The sequence below is a fragment of the Dermacentor silvarum genome, chromosome 2 (assembly GCF_013339745.2).
Source record: "Dermacentor silvarum isolate Dsil-2018 chromosome 2, BIME_Dsil_1.4, whole genome shotgun sequence".
Taxonomy (NCBI): Eukaryota; Metazoa; Arthropoda; class Arachnida; order Ixodida; family Ixodidae; genus Dermacentor; species Dermacentor silvarum.
This window is the reverse complement of record NC_051155.1, coordinates 251,506,167-251,532,607: the sequence shown is the minus strand read 5'-3', so window position 1 is coordinate 251,532,607 and position 26,441 is coordinate 251,506,167. Positions and strand designations below refer to the sequence as shown.

Sequence of the window (26,441 nt, the reverse complement as noted above, 5' to 3'; positions counted from 1 at the left end):
ACATGAGGAGGCACTGTTATCACATTTTTGGCACATAAAGCCATCTGTGTTGCAATCTTTGCCTGTGATGAGTTTCTCTTCCTCTGATCATCCCCTTCATCTTGAAACTGGTCCCAATCTCTGGCTATATGACCAATTTTGCCACCAATCAAAGCATCGCACCTTCTTCTTTTGCATACTTGAGGTGCACTGATGAAACTTCTCGTCCTTCTTGACAGTGAGTTGATGATGCACCTTCTCATTGGGTTGCTTGCTCTAAGTCCTTAATTGAGCTTTAGTGGTCAGGGCCCTTGTCTGACTCTCTTCGTCGCTTAACCGATCTTCGGCACGACACAGCTTTCTCTTTTCTTCGATCAGCAGCCTTGTCTTCACTGCTTTGGTCATGAGGGTTTGTTCGTCTTGCTCCAAATTCAGAATGAGCGGTTCGTATGTGTCAGGAAGTCCCATTAGCATCACTAATGCACCCTCTCTGTCTGTAAATGCATAGCCTGCATTTGACAACTTCCTATGCAGCACCATCAATCTTTCTAGGTAATCTTGCATTGACTCGTCTATCTTCATTTTTACGTTGAGCTAGACTATATGCAAAACTCCAAACTTTGAGTGCATTTCCTGCAGCGTATTCCAGGCTTCTTTTGCAGTTCTGCAAGTCCCGATGTCATCCAGGTAGTTGTCCTCGACAATAAGGAACAGATAGGTCAGGGCCTTGTTGTCAGTCTGCTTTTCTCGCTCGTTCATTTCTCTATTCGAGAATCCAGGGACGATCGCTTCCCAGCATCCCTTTTGTACGAGAGCTGCTCTTACCCTTATCGACCATGTGTGATAGTTATCTGATGACAACTTCAGCAGTCTAAACTCGTCTAATGCCGACATGTTCGCTGATCCTCGAATGCAAGAAGGACAAGGCAACTGTTTCTCAATTAGCGTATGCGAAAACAATTTGTCGGTCACTTCTTCCTGAACAATTTCGACACTAACATCCACTGAAAAGATTTTGTCAGTCACTTCTTTCTGACAGTTTTGCTGTACTCGCGCCGGACATGCCTAAGCGTCTTCCGTACCCATCCAAGATGCAGCCTGCAGCCACGCCAGTGTCGCATGATGGTCCGTCTTTCTTACGAAAAAATATGCACTTCTCACTTTTCTTCACGGGCACACACCGCTTGTCAGTCACTTCTTTTCAACAGTTTCACGATACCCACTACTGACAGTGAAAAAGTGGAACAGTGCTGAAGAGATGATGAAGACAACGTGATCCACATGTACAAATGCATACCACAAGATTGTATTTATAAGCTGTAAGTTTAGCCCTAAGTTTAGCCCAGTGTCAAAAGAAGACCCCCACTGTCCATCTCGCACTTTCATCTAGCGCCAGGTCACTGGTACAAAAGACTCTACTTGGACTGTGGCTGGCGCTTGACCAAGGTTAGAGAAGAACTCAAGTCTTCACTGCACTCATGTGGGTACAGGGCAGGTACGGAACATGTACATCATCATTTCAGACATATGGAAGCTTTTTTGGTGAAAGAGTAAATGCTGCAACAGGATGAATGCACTTATTTTCATCAAGTCAGCTAGAAGGACCATTTGATTACTTCATCATAAGCCCATTTATGTTCACTGTAGAAAATTAAAACACTGAAATGGTAAAGGGAACAAGAATTTGTGATTAGTACTCCATCTTTTGAAGCTGTGAAGAAGTGTGTTTACCTATGTCAAGTAGTCATAGGAAACCTAGGATCATAAGATGGAAATTTACAGAAAAATGATAATGGGTTGCAGTGCGCATGGCATGCACACTTGAGTCATGAATAGCCTGTATTCTTGAAAAGAAGATTATAAATAATCAGTGTTTTTTGCAAATAATAATCTATAGGACTAAAACTCTAAACATGACAAACTTAGCTAAGGAATGCATAAGCACATTGGAATGAAAAATGGTAGGCTTGACATTGAGACCAAAAGACAACAGTGTGGATTATAATTAGAGAAATTGTAGCTAATATTCCAGTTTGACATAAAGAGGAGGAAGTAGAGTTAGGCAGATGCCATAATGCAGTCCTTACAGGTGATATAAGCGTGCCAAGGGGCAGGAAACGATGTCATGGATTGCTGGAAGGGTGATGGAGCGAAAAAGGCATTATCTTGCAACCCTCTTGTCATTCTATTAGCTGACTTTAAAAAAAACTGAAGCTTATAGCAGACAAGGGCAGGGTCTGTGGTCTGTACTGGAGCTGTCAAGCAAAAGGCACATTATGGCTGCTGCAATCTATGTTGTACCTCCGTTACAAATAATTGGAAGGAGACTTACTCCAGCTGCCTGGGCTGTGAGCAGGCTGATAGCAGCCGCTGCCATAGCGTTTGACTCGGCAATTTGCTGCTGCACAAGCTCTGCAGTGGGGTCATTGGCTGTGAAATTCAGATCATCCTTGGCATGCTCTCGAATCACCATGTTGATTCGTGCCATGGCCTCTGAGGAGTGAGAACTAACATTAGACACATATGTGCAACAATTTAAGTAACCTCTCATACAAACCCGTTTTACCACCAGACAATAGTGCCTTCAAAAATGCTGTAACTGGGAGCAATCCCAAAATATTTCAATAATTTGCATCGCTATTATTCCCTTCTGCCAAAAATCACTACAAACACATCAAATGTTACTTCCTGTCCTAAATTAAATTGACCTAGCTTGCTGCATGAACTAAATAAAATAGCTTGGCAGCTTTCATAGAAACAAAACTGCAGTTTTGCCACTAACAGCAAATTATGAGACATAATTCAACATAATCCACCATACTGTAGAATCCAACATGCAATTCCTACATTTTTAAACCCTTACTGTATGAAGTTTTATTTTCTTGTGAAAAATGCCTTTGTTTAGGCCAGAAATGCCCAAAGCGCAATTTTCTGAAGAAACGCAGAGTTGTGAGTTTATAAGCAATATTTGTCGCATATCATATAAGAAACATGATACAGTTACGGGTGTAAATTGGGACCACACAGAAAGGCAATCAAATTGCTGAAAACCTGCAAAAAAATCTCAGCCAATGAAAAAAAGCTTGAAACCTTGCTGCGAGAAATGCAGCATATTACGAGGGCGGTCCGATAACTACTTAGCCTCACCACGAGAGCGCGACGCTATCGCATGAGACATTTACTGACGTTGAGTACGTTCTTTTAGAGGGACACATGCAAAGGTCCAGTCGAATCGGGCTCGCGGTTTTGTTTTTGGACGCTTGAGGAAGAGGAAGCAGGTGATTTTTCGTGTGTCTGTTAAAAAAATGGAAAAAGAGCAATATTGGTCGGTGATTCGATTCTTGTTTTTGGAAGGGAAATCGCGCAGCGAAATCAAAGAGCGACTGGATGCCGTCTACGGTGAGTCTTCTCCTTCGATGGCAACCGTCAAAAATTGGTTCAACGAGTTCAATGAGCCTCGCCCAGGAGCCCCACAAACGGCTACCACGGCCTATAACGTGGCAAAAATCCACGACCTCGTATTGGCAGACCGCAGACTGAAGGTGCGCGAGATAGCTGAGACAGTAGGCATCTCAAAAGACCGCGTGGGTCATATCTTGCATGAAATTTTGGGCATGAGAAAGATGTCGGCGCGATGGTTGCCGCGTTTGCTCACTCCGGACAACAAGCGCATCCGTGAGACCACTTCAGAGCAGTGTTTGAAGCTGTTTAAGCGTAATTCGAAGGAGTTCCTGCGTCGTTTTATGACCGTCGACGAAACATGGATCCACTGGTACACAGCAAAGACCAAAGAACAGTCGAAACCGTTGACTGCACCCGGAGAGCCTGCTCCGAAGAAGGCGAAGACTGTCGCATCGGCCGGAAAGGTGATGGCCACCATTTTCTGGGATTCTCAAGGTGTGATCTTCGTCGACTACCTTGAGAAGGGCAAAACAGTGACAGGACCCTACTACGCTGAATTACTGGGCTGATTCGACCCCGAATTCCGAAAAAAAAAACGGCCACATTTGGTGAAGAAAAAGGTGCTCTTCCACCATGACAACGCGCCAGCTCACACCTACGCCGTCGCCACGGCCAAGTTGGTCGAACTGGGCTACGAAGTGGTGCCCCATCCAGCGTATTCTCCAGATTTGGCCCCAAGTGATTTCTTATTGTTTCCCAACTTGAAAAAGTCACTCGCAGGACAAAAATTTGAGTCGAATGAAGAAGTTATCGCCGCCACAGAATCCTACTTTGCAGCTCAAGAGAAAACATATTTTTCTGACGGGATCAAGAAGTTGGAGGATCGCTGGGTCAAACGTATAGAGTTGAAAGGGGACTATGTTGAGAAATAAATCGATACCATTCCAAAATTTTCGTTTTTCTTTTGAAGGCTAAGTACTTATCGGACCGCCCTCGTATTTGCAGTTTTATCTGATATAGATTTCATTAAAATTTAATGATGTTCTTATTCATTGACTAATTGGTAGCCCCATTATTTAGTGCAACTTTTTAGAGTACTTCCTTTTATATGAATTCTTGCTTTGCGTAATCTTTAAGAGACCGACACATGCCAGAAAAATGCCTTTTTCCTCGAGGCCATATTCATAACCCTGCTAGCCTTTTGATTTTCTAGCATATTCGTAACAATAATGGTGCTAAGAAACAGTATAGCCTGTAAAACATATGCCACCAAGATTGCTCACTCATGAGGAAGCAAATATTTTCTCTTCTGCACAAAACAACCTACAACTGCATGCTGTATCACATTGACACAGCAATTAATGCTTGTCTCACAGAAAAATCGGAATACCTTTCTCCTTCAAAATCCTACGGTTGGCAGCAATCAGCAAATAAACACCCTTGTATTTTTTGTGTGCTCACTTTAAGTGTAAAAATTGTCACAATAACCTGTTTAATTAAGAACATTTTGCATGTTTTATGACGAACTGCCGCCATTCATTCTTCAAAAAAAAAATACTGAAAAATTACTTCCAGAGTAACGGTCACTATGTATTTCATTGCTAGACATGACACAGATTCTCAGTAAATAAGTAAGATTTTTCTTTCTTTTGGTTCTGTTAATTCTGAAGGAATTATTCTATGTGTATTATTTATATACAACTTACAGTAGGGGGCTTACCAAACAAGTATATTCACTGAATGTGGCATTTCTCCCATTGTACAAGAAAATATCAGCTTTCTGCAACATGACGCTGTCAACAAAAGGGCCCACATGCAACACTTACTTTCAATCGCATCCACTGTTGAGGCTTGAATATGCAAATACAATGCTCTGTCTCTGTAACAGGAAAATGAGAAAAATGAAAATTTGCTTCCTCTGTTCCACAACTTACAGCAAGATGCATTAAAACAGCAAGCAAACTTCACACAGCCACGCTCATGCCTCAACGAAAAGCAAAGTGAATTCCAATATGAAAAATTCACAATCCCAATTTTATGAAAATGACGAGCAATTCTCACCCTGATCCCGAATTTAACTTTTCCATTCCACTCATGTATCGACCCCTTGTAGACATAACTGCGCCAGTCGAACGGCATATCTGCAAGAATAGCACAGCGTATTTCAGGTCAGAATCTGCACAGTTTCACAGCTACTGTAGCACGGCAAAGACAACAAGTGTACACCTTCGTCCAAAGGTACTCATGCCAATCCACACAAAAACCAACATTTCCTTTGGGTGTTTGGCAAGGTCTGCGCGATATTCCCACTACGGAAAAATTCTGAGCCCTAGAATTGCTACAGTGGCCCAACATACGACGTAGAAGTTCAGAGTACTTGTGAAGCTGTGTGTTTACACTTTGGAAACGGATGTAACTGCCCGAGCAGGCGACAAGAACTCAACTGCTGGTCGTTCGAACCTGGAGCTAGTTCACGAATAACATTTTCGGTCAAATACTGCAGATGCGAATAGATGCTTTGGTGCAAGCACTTACATATTCCCACATCCATTTTAGCAACGTCTGGCTGAAAGTACTCACCTCCTCCTGGAAAATTCCCTTCGTCAACACGTTGCGCGCAGGTAAGGGCGCATCGTTTATCTCCACTTCGGTTGTGAACAAGTCTCCCGAACTGCGGCCAGTGACGCCATTGATCTGTAACAAATAGGCAGCGTACGCACAAAATTCACACGTATTGCCCGTAGCCTACCGGTGTCACACGGCCATTTTCGATCGCGATCGATCCCAATGCGGATCCAAATTCTCAACCACGATTGGCTCCCTCCCGTAGCTTGGGAAAGGAAGCCAACAGCGACCGAGAAATTCGATTCAAATCGGACTTGATCGCGATCGAAAGTGCGCGGTGTGGCACGCACGCTTCACGGTAACGGAACATTTCTCGCCCAATTCAAATGGCAAGGAAATCTTACCTTCAACTTTCCCTTGGCGACAAGCATTGCGTTTACTCTTTCCGCAGCCTCGGCTGCAACCGCGAGGCAGCTTTTACTGTTCATCTTGGTCACCCGACAAAAGCAAAGGGCTCCTACTTAAAAGTACCCAAAATGGGCTGACGCTGTTCGTAGCTGTTTACACGCATGCATCAGATCACTAAGCCTATCAAGCCAACTGCTGGTCAACGTCGGTTCATCAGTCGTTTTTTCAAGGTGTGGAACACAAACTGCTTCCGTAATCACACAAAAGAAGAGTACGAAGCACGCGGCTGCGTATGCTCTGGCACCAAGCAAATTAATCAGTTAACTTAGTAATTTCGCTGCCGCTAAACTGGCAACACAAGCCACACTAGCGCAGAAGAGGGCAAAAGGCGACGACTTCGAGAGAGCGAACACCATCCAGTTTCGGTTTCGGTTCTCCGTCTTTCGACCATGCTTTCGACCACAACCAATGCCTCCTAAAATTGCCACAACCTATTTCGAACAGTCGTGCCACGAAGCAATAATATTTCTTTCTTCATGGGTCGTGCTTTCGACAGGCGCATCTAGCCATGAAGAAAATGAGTAGGATGAAACCTAGGAGGATATATAAAAATAAATTATATCCTCCTGGATGAAACTCAGTTTCAGAGAAATGGAAACGAACGGGACGTAGAATCAAAAGGAGAAAAAAAAATGCACTCAGCATAGTATCCAAGCAGGTCAAGAAGTATTAAGATTGTATTAAGCAGTGTATAAGTTATATAACCACTAATAAACTTGATGTGCAAGTTTCGTATGGAAATTATCTTGGAGGCTATGCTCTGGCCTCTTGGCGTATTGCGAATGTTCGTTTTTTCCTCACCACGCGAAACGCGTTGCGCATGAGTGAAAACAGCTAAAATTCCCGAAGAAATCTGAGTTCTTATTTTTTGAGCAACTAAGGTAGAGATGCCGAATGACCAACCAAAACAGCGGTCGGCAACACCAGCGAGAGACAGAGAGTTTGGTGTTTGGTTGTGGTTGTGAAGAAGGAGAGGCGCTATTTTCAGCATCCCTTAAGGAAGCACGAGCCACTTTTAAAGGCAAGCAAGCAAGCAAGCAAACAAGCACGACTCGGTTCAAAATGCCCGTACCACATTCATAAATATACGCACTATTTTTACATAGTTGCACGCGCGTCACGTCCGGTCCGCTCCGCGCGAGTGGCCGCCTGGGTACCTGCGGCGTACCCGGCAGCTCGCGCTGCTTGTGTTGTTGTTGATCCGAGGTTCCAAGCTTCTATATAGTGGGAACCAAACGCTTCAGAACATCTCGATTCTTGCTCCGTGTTCGTTCGTGACGCAAGAGGTCACGTGCTGGGCCACCACTGTGCAAGGGGATGACATCACGGAACGTTCACTTGCAAAGGCTGGCTGCGTGACTTAATGCTCTCTCCTATCTTTTATTGCGATAGCAATTATATGGACACTCCAAGCGGATTTCTGCCGTCGGCGTCGCCGTGAGGTTCCGTATAAAGTCCAACGGCGATGAAATGATCACCGCGCACCGTATGCTGTATGTGCGAGTGAAAGCGCGCTTTCACGACGCGCGAACGCACGGCGGAGAGCAAACGCGCATTCTGCGCCGTGCTCCCGAAGGGCTGCAGAATTAAGCGTCTCTTTCCTCATTTACAATCACCCTATATATAGAGAAAACGCGACTTCTTGCTTCTTCCATCGCGCGAAAGGCCGTGGGGGGTCGAGGGAGGGAGGGGAGGCGACGTTTAGCTGCGGCACCAAATGCGTATTTATTCAAAAAAAATGCCGCAGTTTCACCCTAAAGGCGAAGCATAAATTGCGATAGCAACTTAGTAGAGAGCTACATATACGGAGTAAGGATATTAGTTTTATCAGCTGTATAAACTTGGACATGCAGCAGCACCAGCAACGCGCAGAACTGTTGTCGGCGCCGTCGCCGTTTTGCCCGCGTTCGCACCGAACGCGCGCGGCGTTGGTGACTGTTGCCAGGGCTTCTGGGGGCGGCTCGGAGGTTTTCGACGAGATCAGGGGCGGTATTCTATAAGAGTCTACCTAGTGGACTGTCTATTTCGGCGGCCGTTGATTCGCTGCTGCTTGATGTGCAGGAAGGTGCCAGCCAGTCTGCTTCCTGCACGTCAAGCAGCAGCCAATCAGCGACAGCCGAAATGGACAGTCCACTAGGTAGACTCTTACAGTCTCCTTCCTGCACGTCAAGAAGAGAAGAAATCACTTCATTCTGCGATTAAAAAAAATGCATCGACGCCCTCAGTCCAGGGCGTCACTTGCGGCGTGCTTCAGCGCTAGGCCGATGAAGTCCGCAAGGAATCGTTGGTCGTGAAGGGTGGTTGCGGCGGTCAGCCACTCGGAGGAAGGGGTAGCACGTCAAGCAGCAGCGAATCAACGGCCGCCGAAATGGACAGTCCACTAGGTAGACTCTTACAGAATACCGCCCCTGAACGGGAAACTTGTCTAAAGGCTATAGGCAAAAACGCTGAACTCTTGGTGGAGGACGAGCAGAAACTCCCCCCAAAGATCAGAAACACCATAACTATCAAACCTCCACCACAGAACATGCATCCTTCCTACCACGAGTGTAGTAGAATAGCTAGAGCCAAAACTCTAGCAAAATTAAGAAATACGGGGGAAGGCAGGATGTGGCGTATGTTGATGCGGCGGCATACCCCCGCAATACCAACGCCTTCGCGATAGCGGTCTCCGCGGCAAACGGAGAACCGATATCAATAGCTACAGTCAGAGTCAAACACTCCAACGTTGCGGAGGAAGCGGCCATAGCAGTAGCTTTAACTATTCCCCAAAATTGAAACAGTTATAAGTGATTCCAAAACTGCCATTAATAATTACTCGAGCGGAAGAATCTCCAAAACCTCTCTCAAAATCCTCCAAAACTACCCCGAAAACCGGGGCGGGGGGACGCGGAACTGATCTGGGTACCGGCTCACTCTGGAAACCCTGGGAACGAGGCAGCTAACAGTATGGATCGAGGATCTATCGGCCGAGCCGTGAGCAACGACTCGAGCTCGGAACACACAAATGAAGCTCTCATCAGTTACCAGGAAATCACCCAGTACTTTAAGTTAGCTAGACAAACGCTAGCGTCACCTCACAAAAGTCTTACCAAAGCTCAAGAGGTTAAATGGAGACAACTACAAACCAATATACTCTTCCAAACCCGGTCCGAATGCACCACATCAACCCAGACTAATTCAAACCCGATAGCTCGAAATGTGGTCAGAGAGCCACAATGGAACACATCTTTTGGAACAGCCCCGCAGACCCCCCACCCGAAGAACTCCAGAAGCTTGTAGGCTCGCAAAAGTGGGAGACCCTGCTGGCCAGCTCTGATCCGGAAGTACAAGTCCGGGTCACAGCGCGAGCCCAAGAGGTCGCCTTCAACTAGGCACCCTACCTTCAACACAGACTGAGGGCCATCTGGTGGGGTCGCAGAACCATCACTCCCAGTACCGAGAATAAAGTTTTATTGCGATAGCAATTATATGGACACTCAAAAGCAGATTTCTGCCGTCGGCGTCGCCGTCGCCGTCGTCGTCGCCGTCGCCGTGAGGTTCCGTATGACGTCAATGGAGATGAAATCGTCGCCGCGCGCCGCCGAACGCTGTATGTGCGAGTGAAAGGGCGCGAGGGACGCGCGCTTTCACGGGGAGTGAACGCACGGCGGAGAACAAACGCGCGTTCTGCGCCGTGCTCGCTTAAGGGCTGCAGAAGTAGGCGTCTCTGTTCTCCTTTACAATCACCATATATGTAGAGCAAACGCGCCTTCTTTCGACGCGCGAGAGGCCGTGGGGGAGGGGGGGGAGGGGGAGGGAAGGGAGGCGACGTTTAGCTGTGGCACCAAGTGCCTATTTATATCAGATGCTCCGGCAACAGTCACCAACGCCGCACGCATTTTGTGCGAACGCGGGCAAAACGCCGACGGCGTCGACAACAGTTCCGCGTGTTGCCGGTGCTGCTGCATGTCCAAGTTTATACAGCTGATAAAGCTAATATCATTACTCCGTATAGCTCTCTACAAATTTGCTATCGCAATTGATGCTTCGCCTTTCAGGTGAAACTGCGACAACTTTTTATGACTGACTGACTGTCGAGCAGCGTCAGAAGTTTTTACCACCTTCTCGCCTCGCAACTTTTTTATATAAATACGCATTTGGTGCCGCAGCTAAACGTCGCCTCCCCTCCCTCCCTCCCGTCCCACCACGGCCTTTCGCGCGACGGAAGAAGTCGCGTTTGCTCTATATATGTATGGTGGTTGTAAATGAAGAAAGGGACGCTTAATTGTGCAGCCCTTCAGGGAGCACGGCGCAGAACGCGCGTTTGTTTTCCGCCGTGCGTTCGCTCCCCGTGAAAGCGCGCGTCCCTCGCACCCTTTCACTCGCTCATACAGGGTCCGGCGCGCGGCGACGATTTCATCGACGTTGACGTCATACGGAACCTCACGGCGACGGCGACGGCGACGGCAGAAATCCTCTTTGAGTGTCCATATAATTGCTATCGCAATAAAAACGTTGCGAGGCGAGAAGGTGGTAAAGACTTCCGACACTGCTCGACGAGTGTCCCGTTCTGATCTCGTCGAAAACCTCAAAGCCGCCCCCATGGAAAGGCACCGGCAACACTCACCAACGCCGCGCGCGTTCGGAGCGATCGCGGGCACAACGCCGACGGCGTCGACAAAAGTTCTGCGCGTTGCTGGTGCAGATGCATGTCCAAGTTTATACAGCTGATAAAACTACTATCCTTACTCCATATAGCTCTCTACTAATTTGCTATCGCAATTGATGCTTCGCCTTTCGGGTGAAACTGCGACATTTTTTCTTCCTCCATGAGCAAAAGCATAGCTAGCAGCATAGCCCTTTAGATTCGCATTTTATTGCGGTAGCAATTATATGGACACTCAAAGCGGATTCTGCCGTCGCAGTGAGGTTCCGTATGACCTCAACGGCGGTGAAATCGTCGCCGGGCGCCGTAAGCTGTATGCGCGAGTGAAAGCGCGCGAGGGACGCGCTCTGTCACGTGGAGCGAACGCACGGCGGAGAGCAAACGTGCGTTCTGCGCCGTGCTCCCCGAAGAGCTGCAGAATTAAGCGTCTCTTTCCTCCTTTACAATCACCATATATATATATAGAGAGAGAGAGAGAGCAAACGCGACTTCTGCCGTCGCGCGAAAGGCCGTGGGGGGACGGGAGGGAGGGAGGGGAGGCGACGTTTAGCTGGGGCACCAAATGTGTAATTATATAAAAACGTTGCGAGGAGAGAACGTGGTAAAGACTTCCGACGCTGCTCGACGAGTGTGCCATTCTGATCTCGTCGAAAACCTCCGAGCCGCCCCCAGAGGCACCGGCAACAGTCACCAACGCCGCGCGCGTTCGGTTCGAACGCAGGCAAAACGCCGACGGCGTCGACAACAGTTCTGTGCGTGTCAATTCGCCAGCCCTCGGTTGACTCGGAAACTTCCGAGTCAACAGTCACCAACGCCGCGAGCGTTCGGTGCGAACGCGGGCAAAACCCCGACGGCGTCGACAACAGTTCTGCGCGTTGCTGGTGCTGCTGCATGCATGTCCAAGTTTATACAGCTGATAAAACTACTATCCTTACTCCTATAGCTCTCTACTAATTTGCTATCGCAATTGATGCTTCGCCTTTCGGGTGAAACTGCGACATTTTTTAATCCAGAAGGCGCCACTATTGGACCGTGGATTTGGACACCACCTATTAGATGGAGCGAGTTTTTTTCCTTCCTCCGTGACCTACAGGCGCGTAGCCAGGGGGGGGAGCTTATGGGGCTTCAGCCTCCCCCCCCCCCCCCCCCCCTACGAGATTTTTTCGTGTCGGCATGCACCGCCGACCAAAACTACCACCGACGCCGGGAATCATTCTGGATTCTGTCTACAATGTCTTTTTCACGCTCGAAAAGGCATTTTGGCACGAACATTCCAAACTCGGGCTGGATTTCGTGGCAACACCCTTGCACCTGGAGTCACGTAACGCAAGGAGCCCCATACGAGCACAAACTTTCAAGGGCTTTTTGATAGTGAGCGGGCGCGTTGCGGCATCTCGCAGCGGCCACGGAATCTACGGAGCGCATGGATTTTTATTACGAAACTTTATGGGTATAAAATTCTCATAAACTTTTGACGCGAAGGGTGCACTGACATTTCCAAAGGCGTGCTTTAAAAGATTTTCAATTCTGGAACTTTATGGGGTTAATGTTCGGGCCAACATGCGTGCACCGGAGCCCTTGTGACCAAGCCGTTCCAGAAATGAAAGCACGCGCTCGCCATATTCCACACATACGAAAATACTAAATATCCCCGTGACTGTGAGCTAGCAGCTGATAATTTTCTCCAAACATTTTCAGGAAGCGTGCCCAATGTGATCGATCAGCTGGACCAGGGCAGACAAAGTAAAATATGAGAAAACAGAAGAAAGTAAATGGCATATTATTGAGGAAATTCTTTTTGCGGGCGACAAGGTCTGGCTCTCTGTGGCCACAGGGACAGTGGCCCTATGGATTAAAGGATAGCCCCCGCTGAAAATACAGGTATTTTCAAAGCGCTTCTTCGCATGCGAGCTGATTGTGGAGATACACATCTGAGGAACCATTTGGAAAGTTGCCCCAGTAATGCCTTGTATCTAAGTCCAGATGCATAAAACCAAATTATAGAAATTTGTGGTGAAATTATCAAAGAAACTCTAGTTGCAAAAGCAGGCTGCTTCTCCATACTTCCTGACGAAACGACGGACATCGCTGGAATCGAACAGCCCACTGTTTGTGCAAGGTACCTAAGCAAGGATGCCAACGACATCGAGGGAGTGTTTTAGGTTTTAGCACCGGAATATATGCCCTCTCTCATTGTGACTGCAGGTTCTGTGTAAATGTGTACAAACTGCTGCAGATTCTAGTCATCCTTCCAGTGACCTCTGCCAGCGCAGAGAGAATATTTTTAACAAGAGTTTACTAAAAGACTACTTGCGCTCTACAATGTCTGTGGAACGCATGGTTAGGCTGGCGGTTTTATACACCCACAGAGACGTCGGCATCAACGTGTCCGAAGTCATTGACCACTTCGGTCAACTTCCCCGCCGAGAGAAGTTTGTCCTTTAGATAGCGCAGCAGCAATAATCTATGCAAGTTAAAAAGCTCTGTTCCTTCCGGTCCATAAGCTCGTAATTATGAAAACGTATGATTGTTCGTTAGCTTTTAAAACCGCAAAAATTTTAGCCGTTTATTCTAGCAGTTAGCATCATGATCAAAATTATCATGCGAATACGAAAATTGCGAGCACATCAATAACCAATTTTGAGCGACCTTGCTCATTGAAAGCTCGGCCCACGCGGCGTTTGCCAAAAACAATCTCGGATATTGGGTGGTTCAACTTGGCGCATCATCTGCGGCTTTCGTTTGTCCTTTTCTTTCCTTTTTAGCTACCTGCTTTTACTTCTTTTTTGAAACAAGGCAATACCCTCCTTTAATTTTGGGTGAATAATAATTGTTGCCGCTGTGCAGGCAGTTAAATTACACATTTTCGTACTGATTTCTGCATTATTCCTCTATTATTCTACCCATATGGCGCTGTCGCGACCGCCGCATGGCCCGAGTACATATCACGATTTCTGCGATCATAGTTTTGTTCTTGCCTAGACCATCTGTCTTTCTGTGGCGAAGTTTACTATCTGTGTTACAATTCATATTGCTACCAAAGCCTTACTTCGTATGGCATTGCTGTGTTGCTATCGCATTCATTGCTTCACCCTTAGGGCGAAACTGTGACATTTTTTTCATTTCTTGGCCTTTACGTTTTTCACATCAGCTGCATGCACTGCTTTGCTGGTTTCGAACTGATATAGTTCTAAAGTTCGTGTGATATTTTCTTTACTTATTAAATAGACAAAAAAAAAGCGGAAGCATTGCTATCAGTTATTTCTGCCACAATTTTTGGGACATACGAATATATTCTTTCGTGAAAAATACATAATTTACTTGACAGTGCGTAGTGTTCAATAATTCACTTGCAGCATATAATATACAATGGCATTGGCAAAGCAGTTATTATTCATGTATTTGATCCCTCGACAAATTCTATAAGGAGGAGGCCGTGCTGCAACGTCAGCCCCCCCCCCCCCCCCCCCCCCCCGAACAAAATTTCTGGCTACGCCACTGGTGACCTATTATGACGACACTCGAGAAGCGTTTGTGCCGTAATAATTGTATGAAACGCTATGGTTTGTACAGCCGCCGAGCTGTCCTAGTATTGACGGCGCATGCGCGGCCCATGCGTGGAGGGTTAGAAAGCCTCCAGCATATATAGTCCTTTAACACTCCAAAATTGAAGGACCTTGGTATAACTCGTGTAGGAGTATCCTAAAGTATAAGGAACCGTTTATTGCAGCCGAGCTCGAGCTACGACGAAGAACAACGAGCTGGGCAGCTGATGATGAAAAATACAGAAGAGGAATTTGTACAAGTGATGATGTGCAGAGACGAAGAAGAGTCAGTAATGGGTCGCGCTCACACTAATTCCCTCCCGCGGTGGAAGCGGCTGCCTGGTCGCGCGGCATTATGATGAAATGCGGCGAGTGTATACGGTTTAAGCGCGATACATACACAATTTCTGTTCCGCGGCAACGGTAATCGGAAGAAATTCTAAGGGGCGAGCCGCGGTAATTAATCGGAGATGTCTGCTCAATGACCGTGTTGGGTCCAATAAAACGACTGGCGAATTTTTCACACAAACCGGGAACGCGCACAGGAGTCCACAGAAGAAGTTCTTCACCAGGGAAAAAAAGTAACAACACGGTGAGTCGAGTCGTTGCGATGCTTCCGAACATCCTGAGCGATGTCGGTGTTAATGCGGGCTCGATGACGGCAGGCTTCGAGGCGAGACAAAAAATGTTCTGAGAAGGGCGTTGCTGAGGACACTGGAGCCGTAAGGAATGAGAAGTCCAGAACGAAACTAGGTGAACGGCCATAGACGACGAAAAATGGAGAAAAGCCGGTGGTGTGTTGCACAGCTGTATTGTAAGCAAATGTCACAAACGGCACGATTGCACCCCAGTTGGTGTGGTCGGGGCTGATGTACATTGCAATCATATCCGATAGAGTACGATGAAAACACTCTGTCAAGCCGTTGGTCTGCGGGTGGTAACTCGAAGTGGTCTTGTGAACGGTGTTTGAGGCGCGCAGAACTTCGGTAAGAGGAGACGAGAAGAAGGCTTTGCCGGGGTCGCTGATGTGAACGCGCGGAGCTCCGTGACGTAAGAGGATGTTGCGTAGAAAGAAATCGTCTCGGCGTAGCGTGTCAAATGGTCTACGGCCATAACAATCCAGCGATTGCCATTGGAGCGATTGCCATTGCCATTGGATTGCCATTTGATAGACTTGCCTGCGAAAATACCTTTTTTCGTGTTGAGCTGTAGGCCAGCGTTTGCGAGGCAGGTTAGCACTTGTTCAAGACGCTGCAGGTGTTCTGGGAACGTGGTTGAAAACACTACGATGTCGTCGAGATAGCAGAGACATGTCTCCCATTTTAAACCGCGCAGGACATTATCTATCATGCGTTCGAAGGTGGCAAGCGCATTGCAGACCCTAAAGGGCATCACATTAAACTCGTATAGCCCATCTGGCGTGGAAAAAGCGGTTTTTCCTTGTCGGACTCTGACACCGGTATTTGCCAGTAGCCGGATCAAAGATCAAGACTAGAAAAATATTCGGCACCCTGTAAAGAATCTAGTGCGTCGTCGATCCGTGGCAAAGGGTAAACATCCTTCTAACAAGAATATGTTACCCTACCAACTCGCCCAACTATCCATTCTTATGCGGTAAACATCCTTGCGCGTGATTTTGTTAAGGGCACGGTAATCGACACAAAAACGCACTGAACCATCTTTCTTCTGCGCTAGAACAACTGGAGAGGACCAGGGGCTCGAGGAAGGTCGTATGATATTCCGTCGAAGCATGTCTGATACATTTTCCTCGATGATTTCGCGTTCCTTATGAGACACGCGATATGGCCGCCGGTGAACAATGCGGGAGCCGTCGTGTGTACGCGATGAGTCGCGGCAGCCGTCATACCGAGAGCTGGCGAATTGGCGTATAACAAGGAACGGTGTTTTTCTAATAGTGCGAGCAGAGCGTGACTCTGGGCAGCGGTCAGGTCAGGGCTTATGGTTGCCGACAGCGGTGTGGAAGAGGCTGTGAGTGGCGACGACGTTGACTCTGGTCGCACAGGTGAAAAGGCAACAACTGCATTAGGCTGTGTATGAACAGCACAAGTGACATTTTATCCACGGGGTAGTAGTCGAGGTTCAGTAGTTTGGTTTGACGCGGTGAGGAATGCAGAGCAATGAGAGAAGCGAACAAGGCCAGGAGTAATAAGAGTTCCTCTAGATAGCGTATGACCGAAGGGAAGAATGAGTACGTCGCCATCCCGGGTGTCACTGGAATTGACACTTATAATTTCTTCTCTAGATGGCCAAAGAACATAGTCGGAGGAGGTGACGAGGCGCATGCGTTCTTCATAATCAGGAAGAGAGTAACCGGTGGCATTCAGGTGCACGAGTCGCTCACGACAAGAGATAGCAGCGGACGCCGAAGACAAGAAATCCCATCCTAAAATAACTTCGTGGGAACACTCGAGAAACACAGCAAAAACAATGTGATGACGTATTCCGTCAATGAATACTCTAACTGTACATTGCACGATGGGGCGCATAACGGCGTTGGTTGCTGCACGAAGAGACGGGCCGCAATAAGGCGTCATCACTTTCCGGAGGCGGTAACAAAAGTCTGCGCGAATAATCGAAATGATGGCACATGTGTCAACGAGAGCTTCGACGGGCACACCTTCCGCAAACACTGACAACAAGTTCGACGGTCGCTCTGGAGGAATTGTATATAGGCTGTCCGGCGGATGCAGTTTTCCCTCCTAAAACTGCATCGGAGAGTTTTCCGAGTGGGCGTTGGAGACATGAGAAGCAGGTCGGAGAGGTGATACGACGACGTGGAGGAGGCGACCTGCGGCGATATTCTTGAGAATTGAGAGGAGTGTTCGTAGGGTACGGAGGAGAGGGTTATCGGTAAAATGAAGAGCAGTAGGATGTTCTCTGGTAGCCCGTCGCTGGACGGACGCCTGTTCGATCGCTCTTCGGATGTATAATTCCGTTGCTCATCCTGTTGACACCGTCTACAGAACCGGGAGATATGCCCGCGGTAGCCACAGTAGCAAATGGGTCGAGCAGGAAGCGGAGCGGAGCGGTAAGGCTGTATGCGCATTGGTGGCGTACAGGGGCATAGTGGTTTGTTGGAAGAGGGGCTGCGGTGACCGGAGGGAGAGCCGCGACGTCGGCATATGTTGGCACATGTCGAGCCCAGGGGCCGTCGGAGCACGTTAGACGTGACGCAAAGGCAATTTCTTGCTTGATTATATCGCGTAAGCCGGTCGGAGAAGGGGCGACGCCAGGTTCTGTCGCACAGCAAGAGCACCGCCCGTGATGTTCCTCCCGAACGATATATCACGTATATTAGCGTGCGCAATTACACTGTTGAAGGCAGGCGGAGGTCTGTGTTATCCGTGAATAGCCGTAGAGATTGAAGTTCCTCTAGGCGCTGGCAAGTGGCTATTACATCTTGGATGGTGGCAGGATTTTGCGCGGCGAGAGCGCTAAAGGCAACGGTGTTTATGCCTTTAATAATATGCTGTATGCGGTCGGTCTGGGACATGGTGGCGTTGACATGTTTGCACAAAGCTAGCACATCCTCAATGTATGATGTTTACGATTCCCCAGAGAACTGGACGCGCTCACAGAGCTTCTTCTTCGCGACTTCAGCGCGAACAGCGGAAGCGCCGAAGATCTGGCGAAGTTGCTGCGTGAACGTTTCCCAGTCGGGGAGATTAGGCTGATGGTTCCAAAACCAGGTTTTCGCGACATCGGTGAGGTAGAAGGGTACATTGTGCAACTTCTGTGTGTTATCCCACTTGTTGAAGTCACTTGCCAGGTTGTAGTTTTGGAGCCATTCTTCGACGTCATCTCCCTGCAGACCAGCGATGACTGGTGGGTTACGGTGGCGGTGGTGGATGGCCACGACGGACGGCGTAGGCTGTGCTGGGGTTGTAGTAGCGGACGTGCTCGGATTGTCTTGAGCAGACATGGCAGTAGGTGGTATGCATCGACCCGAGCGGAGCTCCAGTGAGAAGGGCGAGAGGTCTCGGGGAACGAAAAGCATCTCCACCACTTATAAGAAACCGTTTATTCCAGCCGAGCTCGAGCTGCGACGAAGAATAAGCTGGGCGGCTGATGATGATAAATACAGATGAGGAATATGTACAAGTGATAATGATGTGTAGAGACGAAAAAGAGTCAGTCATGGGTCGCGCTCACACGTGGTATGTCTTCCAGCTCTATGTCTTCCAGAGACACGCGGTGCGTTTTGGTAATTCTAGTACACTCTAGTTTTGGTTGCAAGAACAACGAATCCAAAAGGACGCATCATCCCCTTGTAAAACCGCTTGCTTCTTGGCCAATCCCCTGTGGTAGGTAAGGGCCATTGATGGGAAACACCAAATGTGCCCTGCCGGAGTCAGGGCAGCATTCTAGTTTCTGCTGTTTGCACAAACATTGTGCACACACACATTAGCGTTCCTGTTGAGGAGCAGTGTGCACACCACGCCGTGGTGCAGCGGAACGGACAGTAAATGCTTCCATTGGGTGCTGACAGAGGCCGACGGTTCTTCGTCTCGTGCACCAGCGAGGTGCGACGGCCGCAATGCCACTGCCAGCGTTCGTCATCACGCTATCGTTGACCGCGCTTCAACCTAGGAGGATATAAAAAAAAAGTTGCATTTTTTTTTGTATAGCGCAAGACAGGGGCAATAGGAGACCGCACGGCCTTCGTCCTGCAGTGGACATAAAGAAAAATCGGCTGATGATGATGATGATGCAACACACCCAGTATCTGCCACGGTGCTGCCACTGCTGCTCCTCTGCACATCATCAGTTTTACGTGCAGCATCATGCCATGCCGCCTCCAGGTATTGTTAGAACACCGCGCAGAGCTTGAACGCTTCCCCTTCGGACGAAACTGCTAATATTAAAGCGAAGCTTTATATGGCTAGGTGAAATCCCCTATGTACAAAAAACTATCATCATCAGCACTGGCTCGAGCGTCGTCATCTTCCGCAGAGAGAGAGAGAGAGAGAAACAACTCCATTTAAATAAAGATCGTGCTTGGTTACTGTGGGTGGAGCCCCTCTTCCAGGGCCCCACTGGCTATTGCGGTGCGCCGGGCCTGGTCAAGGGTCGCCAATTGGCTTCCCAAGTCCAGTTCGGAGAGTCGCGCCTCCCACGACCAATTGCTAAGAGTATCGTTAAGTAGCGGCGAGACGGCGTCTGCCGGACGCTGCGTGCATTGGTAAGTGATGTGTTCTAGTGTCGGGGTAGAGTCGCACCATGGACATCTGTCGCTGTGTTTGTTGGGAAATATTAAAGACGATAGTCTTTCTTGGGGAACTTAAACGCTGAAAATTTGGTCTGTCTGTCTGTCTGTCACCCGATTCAGCCACCTGGCCAAAGTTGGACCACTTGCTTACCGCCCACACTACTTAAACTGGTACGGCTGTTCATACTTGTGAACGTTATCGATCACAAAGTAAATATTACGCATATCTGAGGCGCAACATCACTAGGTAAGTATTAGGAGGTGTGTTCCTTTAATATAAAATACATAGATACGTAACTCTAAAGACCCTAGTTTCTTAAGCTGCGCTGAAAATGCCATGCTATGCGCGCCGACGAACGACGTTCCCCGACTGCGCGCCGACGAGCGCCCTCTGCCATGGAGGAAGGAAACCCTCTGCACAAGCTCATGTTTCCCGATGTATTGCCAGATGGCGTCCATGTCTCACGCAGCGTAGGGTGCCTCGATGCCAGCGCCGACGCAGCGCCTCCTCAATTTTATCAATGCCAGCCAGATGCGGCCGATTCAACATAAAGGAAGCGCTGTCTGAGGCAGGGCAAAACATAAATGGCTGCTTGATGAAATAATGCGGTAAAATGAAATCTGTTCAAACAAACCTCCATTGCATTTATCATGCCAGGACGGAAATGGTACGAGAACAGCATCACGGGTGGCCGCGGATTAGACCAGCACTCATGTAGTACGGCCGGCAGAAGACTATCGTCTTTCGACGACATTTGCAGCGAAGCACGCAGATACGCGGCAATTTTTTATTGCGATAGCAATTATATGGACACTCAAAAGCAGATTTCTGCCGTCGGCGTCGCCGTCGCCGTCGCCGTCGCCGTGAGGTTCCGTATGACGTCATTTGGAGAAGAAATCGTCGCCGCGCGCCGAACGCTGTATGTGCGAGTGAAAGGGCGCGAGGGGCGCGTCTTTCACGGGGAGTGAACGCACGGCGGAGAACAAACGCGCGTTCTGCGCCGTGCTCGCTTAAGGGCTGCAGAAGTAGGCGTCTCTGTTCTCCTTCACAATCACCATGTATGTAGAGCAAACGCGCCTTCTTCCAACGAGCGAGAGGCCGTGGGGGAGGGGGAGGGAAGGGAGGCGACGTTTAGCTGCGGCACGCAGTGCCTATTTATATCAGAGGCTCCGGCAACAGTCACCAACGCCGCACGCATTTTGAGCGAACGCGGGCAAAACGCCGATGGCGTCGACAACAGTTCTGCGTGTTGTTGCTACCAAAGCCGCTCACCTTACTTCGTATGACATTGCTGTGTTGCTATCGCATTCATTGCTTCGCCCTTAGGGCGAAACTGTGACATTTTTTTGTGGAGTCTATGTAAGTGTGGGTAGGTGTTTGTCTGTCTTCGGCGCCAGTCCCTCGCCTGTCGCCTGTTAAGCTTGGGGTGAGGTGGAGCTTTGGTTCGTCTTCCTAGTCGATGCGCCTCAAGTATGTCTTTCGGTGTGCTGCGACTGCTGCCGCGTGTCGGAGAGGCGTCCGTTCGAGTGGTATTTATCGCGGCTCGGCCTGTTGAGTGAGTGAGTGAGTGAGTGAGTGAGTGAGTGAGTGAGTGAGTGAGTGAGTGAGTGAGTGAGTGAGTGAGTGAGTGAGTGAGTGAGTGAGTGAGTGAGTGAGTGAGTGAGTGAGTGAGTGAGTGAACTTTTATTCGTAAGGGGTGACACCGGAGCTCCGGTACCGCTCGTAGGCATCCAGGGAGCCCGATGTCACCCCAAGAGGCAGGGGTTAGTAGACGAAGCGGCTTGCCGCTTCAGCTGCCAGACGGACAATGTTGACCTGTGCCGCCGGGTCTTCGCATTGAAGCGCGGTCTCCCGTGCTTCTTCATCCGTGAATAAATTATATTCCGGGGAGTAGCTGCACTCCCATAGGATATGCGTTAAAGTTCCTATTTTATCGCAGAATCTCCAGAATTGGTCCTCTGGATTTCCCGTTTGCGTGAGGTATCTCCATCTGGGAGACATGTGGTTCTTGGCTTGCAGGCGGCGCCAGCTAGGTGACCGCCTCTGCGGACGTGAGGGACCTATCCAGGAGTGGATATTTCCGGCGTCCAAAACTGTAGTGCTCTGTGATCTCGTGGTAGGTCACGAGCGTCTCGACCTTAAAGTTAGGTTGCGGCCGCCGTGCCCCCCCCCCCCTGGATAATGAGCACTCGAGCGAAGGCGTTGGCGGCTTCGTTTCCCGTTATGTTGGAGTGAGCGGGGGCCCAGGTTATGGTGATCCCTCTGTCTGTGTTACCTTTCGATATTATGCTGTACGCATAGTCTGATATTTTGCCTCTGCAGAAATTTCTTACTGCCGATTTACTGTCGCTAACGATCACCCTCGCGTCCGTGCTAACGCACGCCAGGGCGATCGCCGCTTCCTCCGCTGCCGTGGCGTAGATACTCCGCTTGTATATAGGGCGCTCTATTCTACTGCGGACCCGTCGACTACCACTTAGACGGAGCTTCCGTCTCCGCCAAGGGCGGCGTCTGTGAAGGCAACCGTCTCGGGTGGCATTCTGCTTAGCTTTGTTGTCAAGTGTTTGGCTCTGTGCTGGTGTCTTCACTGATCGTGTTGTGGGTGCATGTTCTTAGGTATATCGGTGCGACCGTGAGAGCTTTCCTAATGTTGGACTCAATGTGGAACGTCTGGTATTTAGTTCCTCTGTTCGCTTGTAGTCCCACCCAGTTTAGAATTCTAAACTGGGTGGGACTACAAGCGAACAGAGGAACTTAGATAATTATCTGATTGGTGGCTAAAATCAAGACAAGGGTGAAATCGCACCCTCCACAAAGTACAAAATATGTTAATAGTCACGGCTAGGTGGCGTGTGCCACCGCCCGATTTAAAGGATTCAGCCTCACCCATTCATCCATCTAGCGCGATCAGCGCGCTCCTTCGTACTTGTTGCCTCCACACATGGCTAGTACCCACAGGGGGGATTGGCCACATTAGGTTGTTTGAAATGTACGTCTAACAGTATAGCAAAGGTGGGTAAAGGCAAACATTTAACACGAAGCAATGACCAACTCAATGCCAATAAAAATTTCCCGCTGCGTGCGATTCGCCTCCACCTCCAGTTGCCTTCCTCGTCCACTTCCTTTGCGGCTTCACCTGACTACCCCTAGACAGCCCTCGGTGCGCCTAGTGATTTACACTTGCGCGTAAGATAAAAATTCGTCGGCCCTTCCACTCCGTGAACAAGGTTAACCAGCGAAGCTGAAACGTGCGAACCCGGTGTTTATCACTGGGTTAATCCAGAGGGTTCATTAAAGTATTTCTCAATTACGAGGTTACACGTTCGGCTGCTACCGAGAGAACGACGTCACTGACGGTATTCTAATTTTTTTAAAATCCATTTTCTCCAAACCGCCCAATTCTTGGCCGATCCCCCACGGTGGGTATGTGCCATTTGTACTGTGGATCATCATCATCATCATCATCATGCCCACAGTCCGCCGTTGTCGCTTGCGTTCGATGTCTCGAGTTTGGTCGGCGGCGTGGTTAGCAACATTCGCCCGCCACTGTCACTTGCGATTCTTCGAAATTAAATTGCTTCAAAATTAAATCTGACCGTTATGTAAGAAAATTAATGGCTCATACCCCCGTAAACGCGGCCTCCCCATTACGACGACATGAAAGTAAAATTCCACGCTGGAATGATCAGCGGCAACGCAGCCAGCTGTGGAAGAAGACGAACGCGGGAGCAGGGCACGAGCGTGTCCGAGCACGAGCGCTACCCGAGGGGCGTCAACGATCGAGACAGCTCTGGGAAGCTCGTAGAAGTCTCAGCAAGAGGTTTTCGGAAAAGACAGCGCCACAACCGTAACCTAAGGCGACGAATCGACCGATTGGCGGAAGAAGCAAACACCTACGCTCTAACACTCAATTACAACAACTGGCACAGCTTCTGTGACTCCCTCAGAGGCACACTGAGCACCAAGAAGACATGGGCCATACTGCGATGCATGCTTGATCCGACCAGTACGTGCACGGAAACGGCTAATGTCATGCGGCGACTCATAGGAGTGTACCAAGGGACGGAGACTGAGCTGTTGCAACAACTCAAGACCACCTACACCGGTGAGGCTCAAACACCTACAACAGCACCCAAAGAATACCATGGGGAAGCCAACGAAGATCTGGACGCCCCCATCACCTTCGCGGAACTTTACGCAGCCGCGCAGACTTTCAAAAAGAACACAGCACCAGGACCAGACCGCGTCACCAATGCGATGCTTCGCAATCTCAGTAACACGGCCATCGGACAGCTTGTGCATTTGTTCAACGATCAGGTCTGGAGGAAGGGAGGTCGGTATACCAGCGCCATGGAAATCGGCCAACATCATCATGATCCCAAAACCTGGTAAGCCGCGAGAGATCGGACAGCTGCGGCCCATCTCATTAACATCGTGCATGGGCAAGCTCTTTGAAAGAGTCGTGCGCACCCAGCTGAAGAATTACCTCGAGCGTAACAGCCTTCTTCCGGACACGATGTTCGGCTTTCTCAAGGGAGTCTCTGCACAGGCCGTCTTCCTGATGCTGAAAGACTAGGTCCTCGGCCCTCCCCCGGGCAGCCTAGACAGAATCCTGCTCGCCCTTGACGTTCAAAAGGCCTTCGACACCATATCTCACTCCGCCATACTAGAGGGCCTTGAGGACGTCGGATGCGGAGAAAGAACATTCCAGTACATTCAGGACTTTATGCGTGACCGCACCGCAACAATTGCGCTCGGAGCGTCACGGTCACTCCCATATGGACTGCCGGGCCGCGGCACGCTTCAGAGTGCAATTTTGTCTCCGCTCCTATTCAATATTGGAATGCGCAAGCTCGCCCTACAGTTACAGGAAGACGAAGACCTCGGCGTGGCAATTTACGCCGACAACATTACATACACAAAACATGCCGGCATGAAATGCGCACCGAGCAAATCAGAATACATACATATTCGACCACCAAGAACCCATGCCAACAGAGCTCCGCCGTTGCAACTACTTCTAGACGGAGAACCCATCCGAAAAGTCCAGCAGCTACAAGTGCTGCTCGGAATGCATATACAGGAAACGGGCAGTGCCGGCATCGCCCTATCCAAACTCAAGCGCACGGTTCACAGTGTTACTAGACTCATTCACAGAATAGCACGTAGCAGAGAGGGAATGACGGAGACAGACACTATGAAATTAGTACAGGCCTTCGTCATAAGCAGAATCACTTACACACTCTTCCTTTCCAAGCCGTCCGACAAACTGACATTGACCAAGAAAACCGACCGCTCCGGGTTGCCTGCAAGGCGGCACTCGGCCTGCCCGAAAACACGAGCACTGACCGTCTCAGTGAGCTGGGCATGATGAACACATACGATCGATGAACTCGCCGCGGCCACACTCATGGCTCGGGGCGCGAAAGACTAAACGCAACACCCCAGGGGCGCTCCGTGCTAACACGAACATATATATAGTCGTGTTAGCACGGAGCGCCCCTGGGGTGTCCGATACCCCCTAACGCCACACTTCTTCGGAGACGAGACCACACTTATGCCACTGATCTACGAGCAAGAATCCATGTGAACTCCATCCCACGTCACATGAACCCTCACTTACTCGTGAAACGGCGACAAGCCCGAGCAGCCATCCTGCGCAAAAGGCAGGAGGACGCAGACACATACTTTACTGACGCGGGCTTATACCCCAGAGGTGAGACAGCGACTCCTACTTATGTGGCTGTCGCGACAAACCGGGGGAGACCGATCGTAGCAGCGTCCGTACGCACGACTTCAAGCGCCACGGCGGAATCCGCGGCCATAGCCCTATCCATCCGAGACGCTGAAGCCAAGAGCCAGTCTGCTTATATACTCACAGACTCACAAGACGCCTGCCGGCTCTTCCTTCGGGGAGTTCTACCAGCCGAGGTCCTTCAAATACTAGGACCAAGCCTCCAAATGGACCACGGGATAACCTGGTGTCCCGCGCACACCGGAGTGGAAGGCAACGATCGGGCGGATCGTCTGGCTCGACGTATAACAGGCCGAGCCAGATGGTAGGTTTCAGACCGCACCTTAGCGCTCAAGATACCATGCTAAGGCTCCAACGCGATATTATAGACAAACGAAAGACCAAAGATACGAGAGCAATATTGGGCATAGACTTAACCAAAGCGTTTGATAATGTCAGCCACTCTGCCATCCTCGACGGTCTTTCAGATGTTAACGTAGAGAAGAGGACCTTCGACTACGTAAAATCTTTTCTTAAAGACAGAACAGCGACCCTGCACATGCAGAGCCTCAGCTCAGAAATTAGGAAACAGGGGCACCCCGCAAGGAGCCATCCTATCCCCCTTCCTATTTAATTTAGTTATGAAAGACCTCCCGCGAAAGTTAGGAAGGATCGAAGGACTAAAGACGAGCGTCTACGCAGACGACGTCAACGTTTGGCTCAATGAGGGCAGCGATGCATCTATCGAAGAAAGGCTCCAGCGGGCCGCCGACATCATAAACTTCCATGCCAAAAGTAAAGGACTGAGCTGCTCCCCGACGAAGTCGGAACTATAATCATCAGGCCCAGGACGAGGACAGACAACGCAC

The 26,441-nt window shown here is 49.3% G+C and overlaps 1 protein-coding gene across 2 annotated transcripts in view; it reads right to left on the bottom strand.

Moving 5' to 3' along the window:
- The window catches only part of LOC119443152 (histone-lysine N-methyltransferase 2D-like), a 58,862-nt gene extending 52,104 nt beyond the window's left edge, over window positions 1–6,758 (bottom strand). For both annotated transcript variants that reach the window (XM_037708315.2, XM_037708314.2), the window contains exons 1-5: window positions 6,351–6,758; window positions 5,962–6,075; window positions 5,443–5,522; window positions 5,208–5,260; window positions 2,312–2,472 (exon numbers count right to left, since the gene is read on the bottom strand). In XM_037708315.2, the coding sequence (XP_037564243.1) occupies window positions 2,312–2,472; window positions 5,208–5,260; window positions 5,443–5,522; window positions 5,962–6,075; window positions 6,351–6,434 (492 nt within the window). In that variant the 5' untranslated portion in view covers window positions 6,435–6,758. The remainder of the gene's footprint in view (window positions 1–2,311; window positions 2,473–5,207; window positions 5,261–5,442; window positions 5,523–5,961; window positions 6,076–6,350) is intronic.
- Between the last annotated feature and the right edge of the window lie 19,683 nt (window positions 6,759–26,441).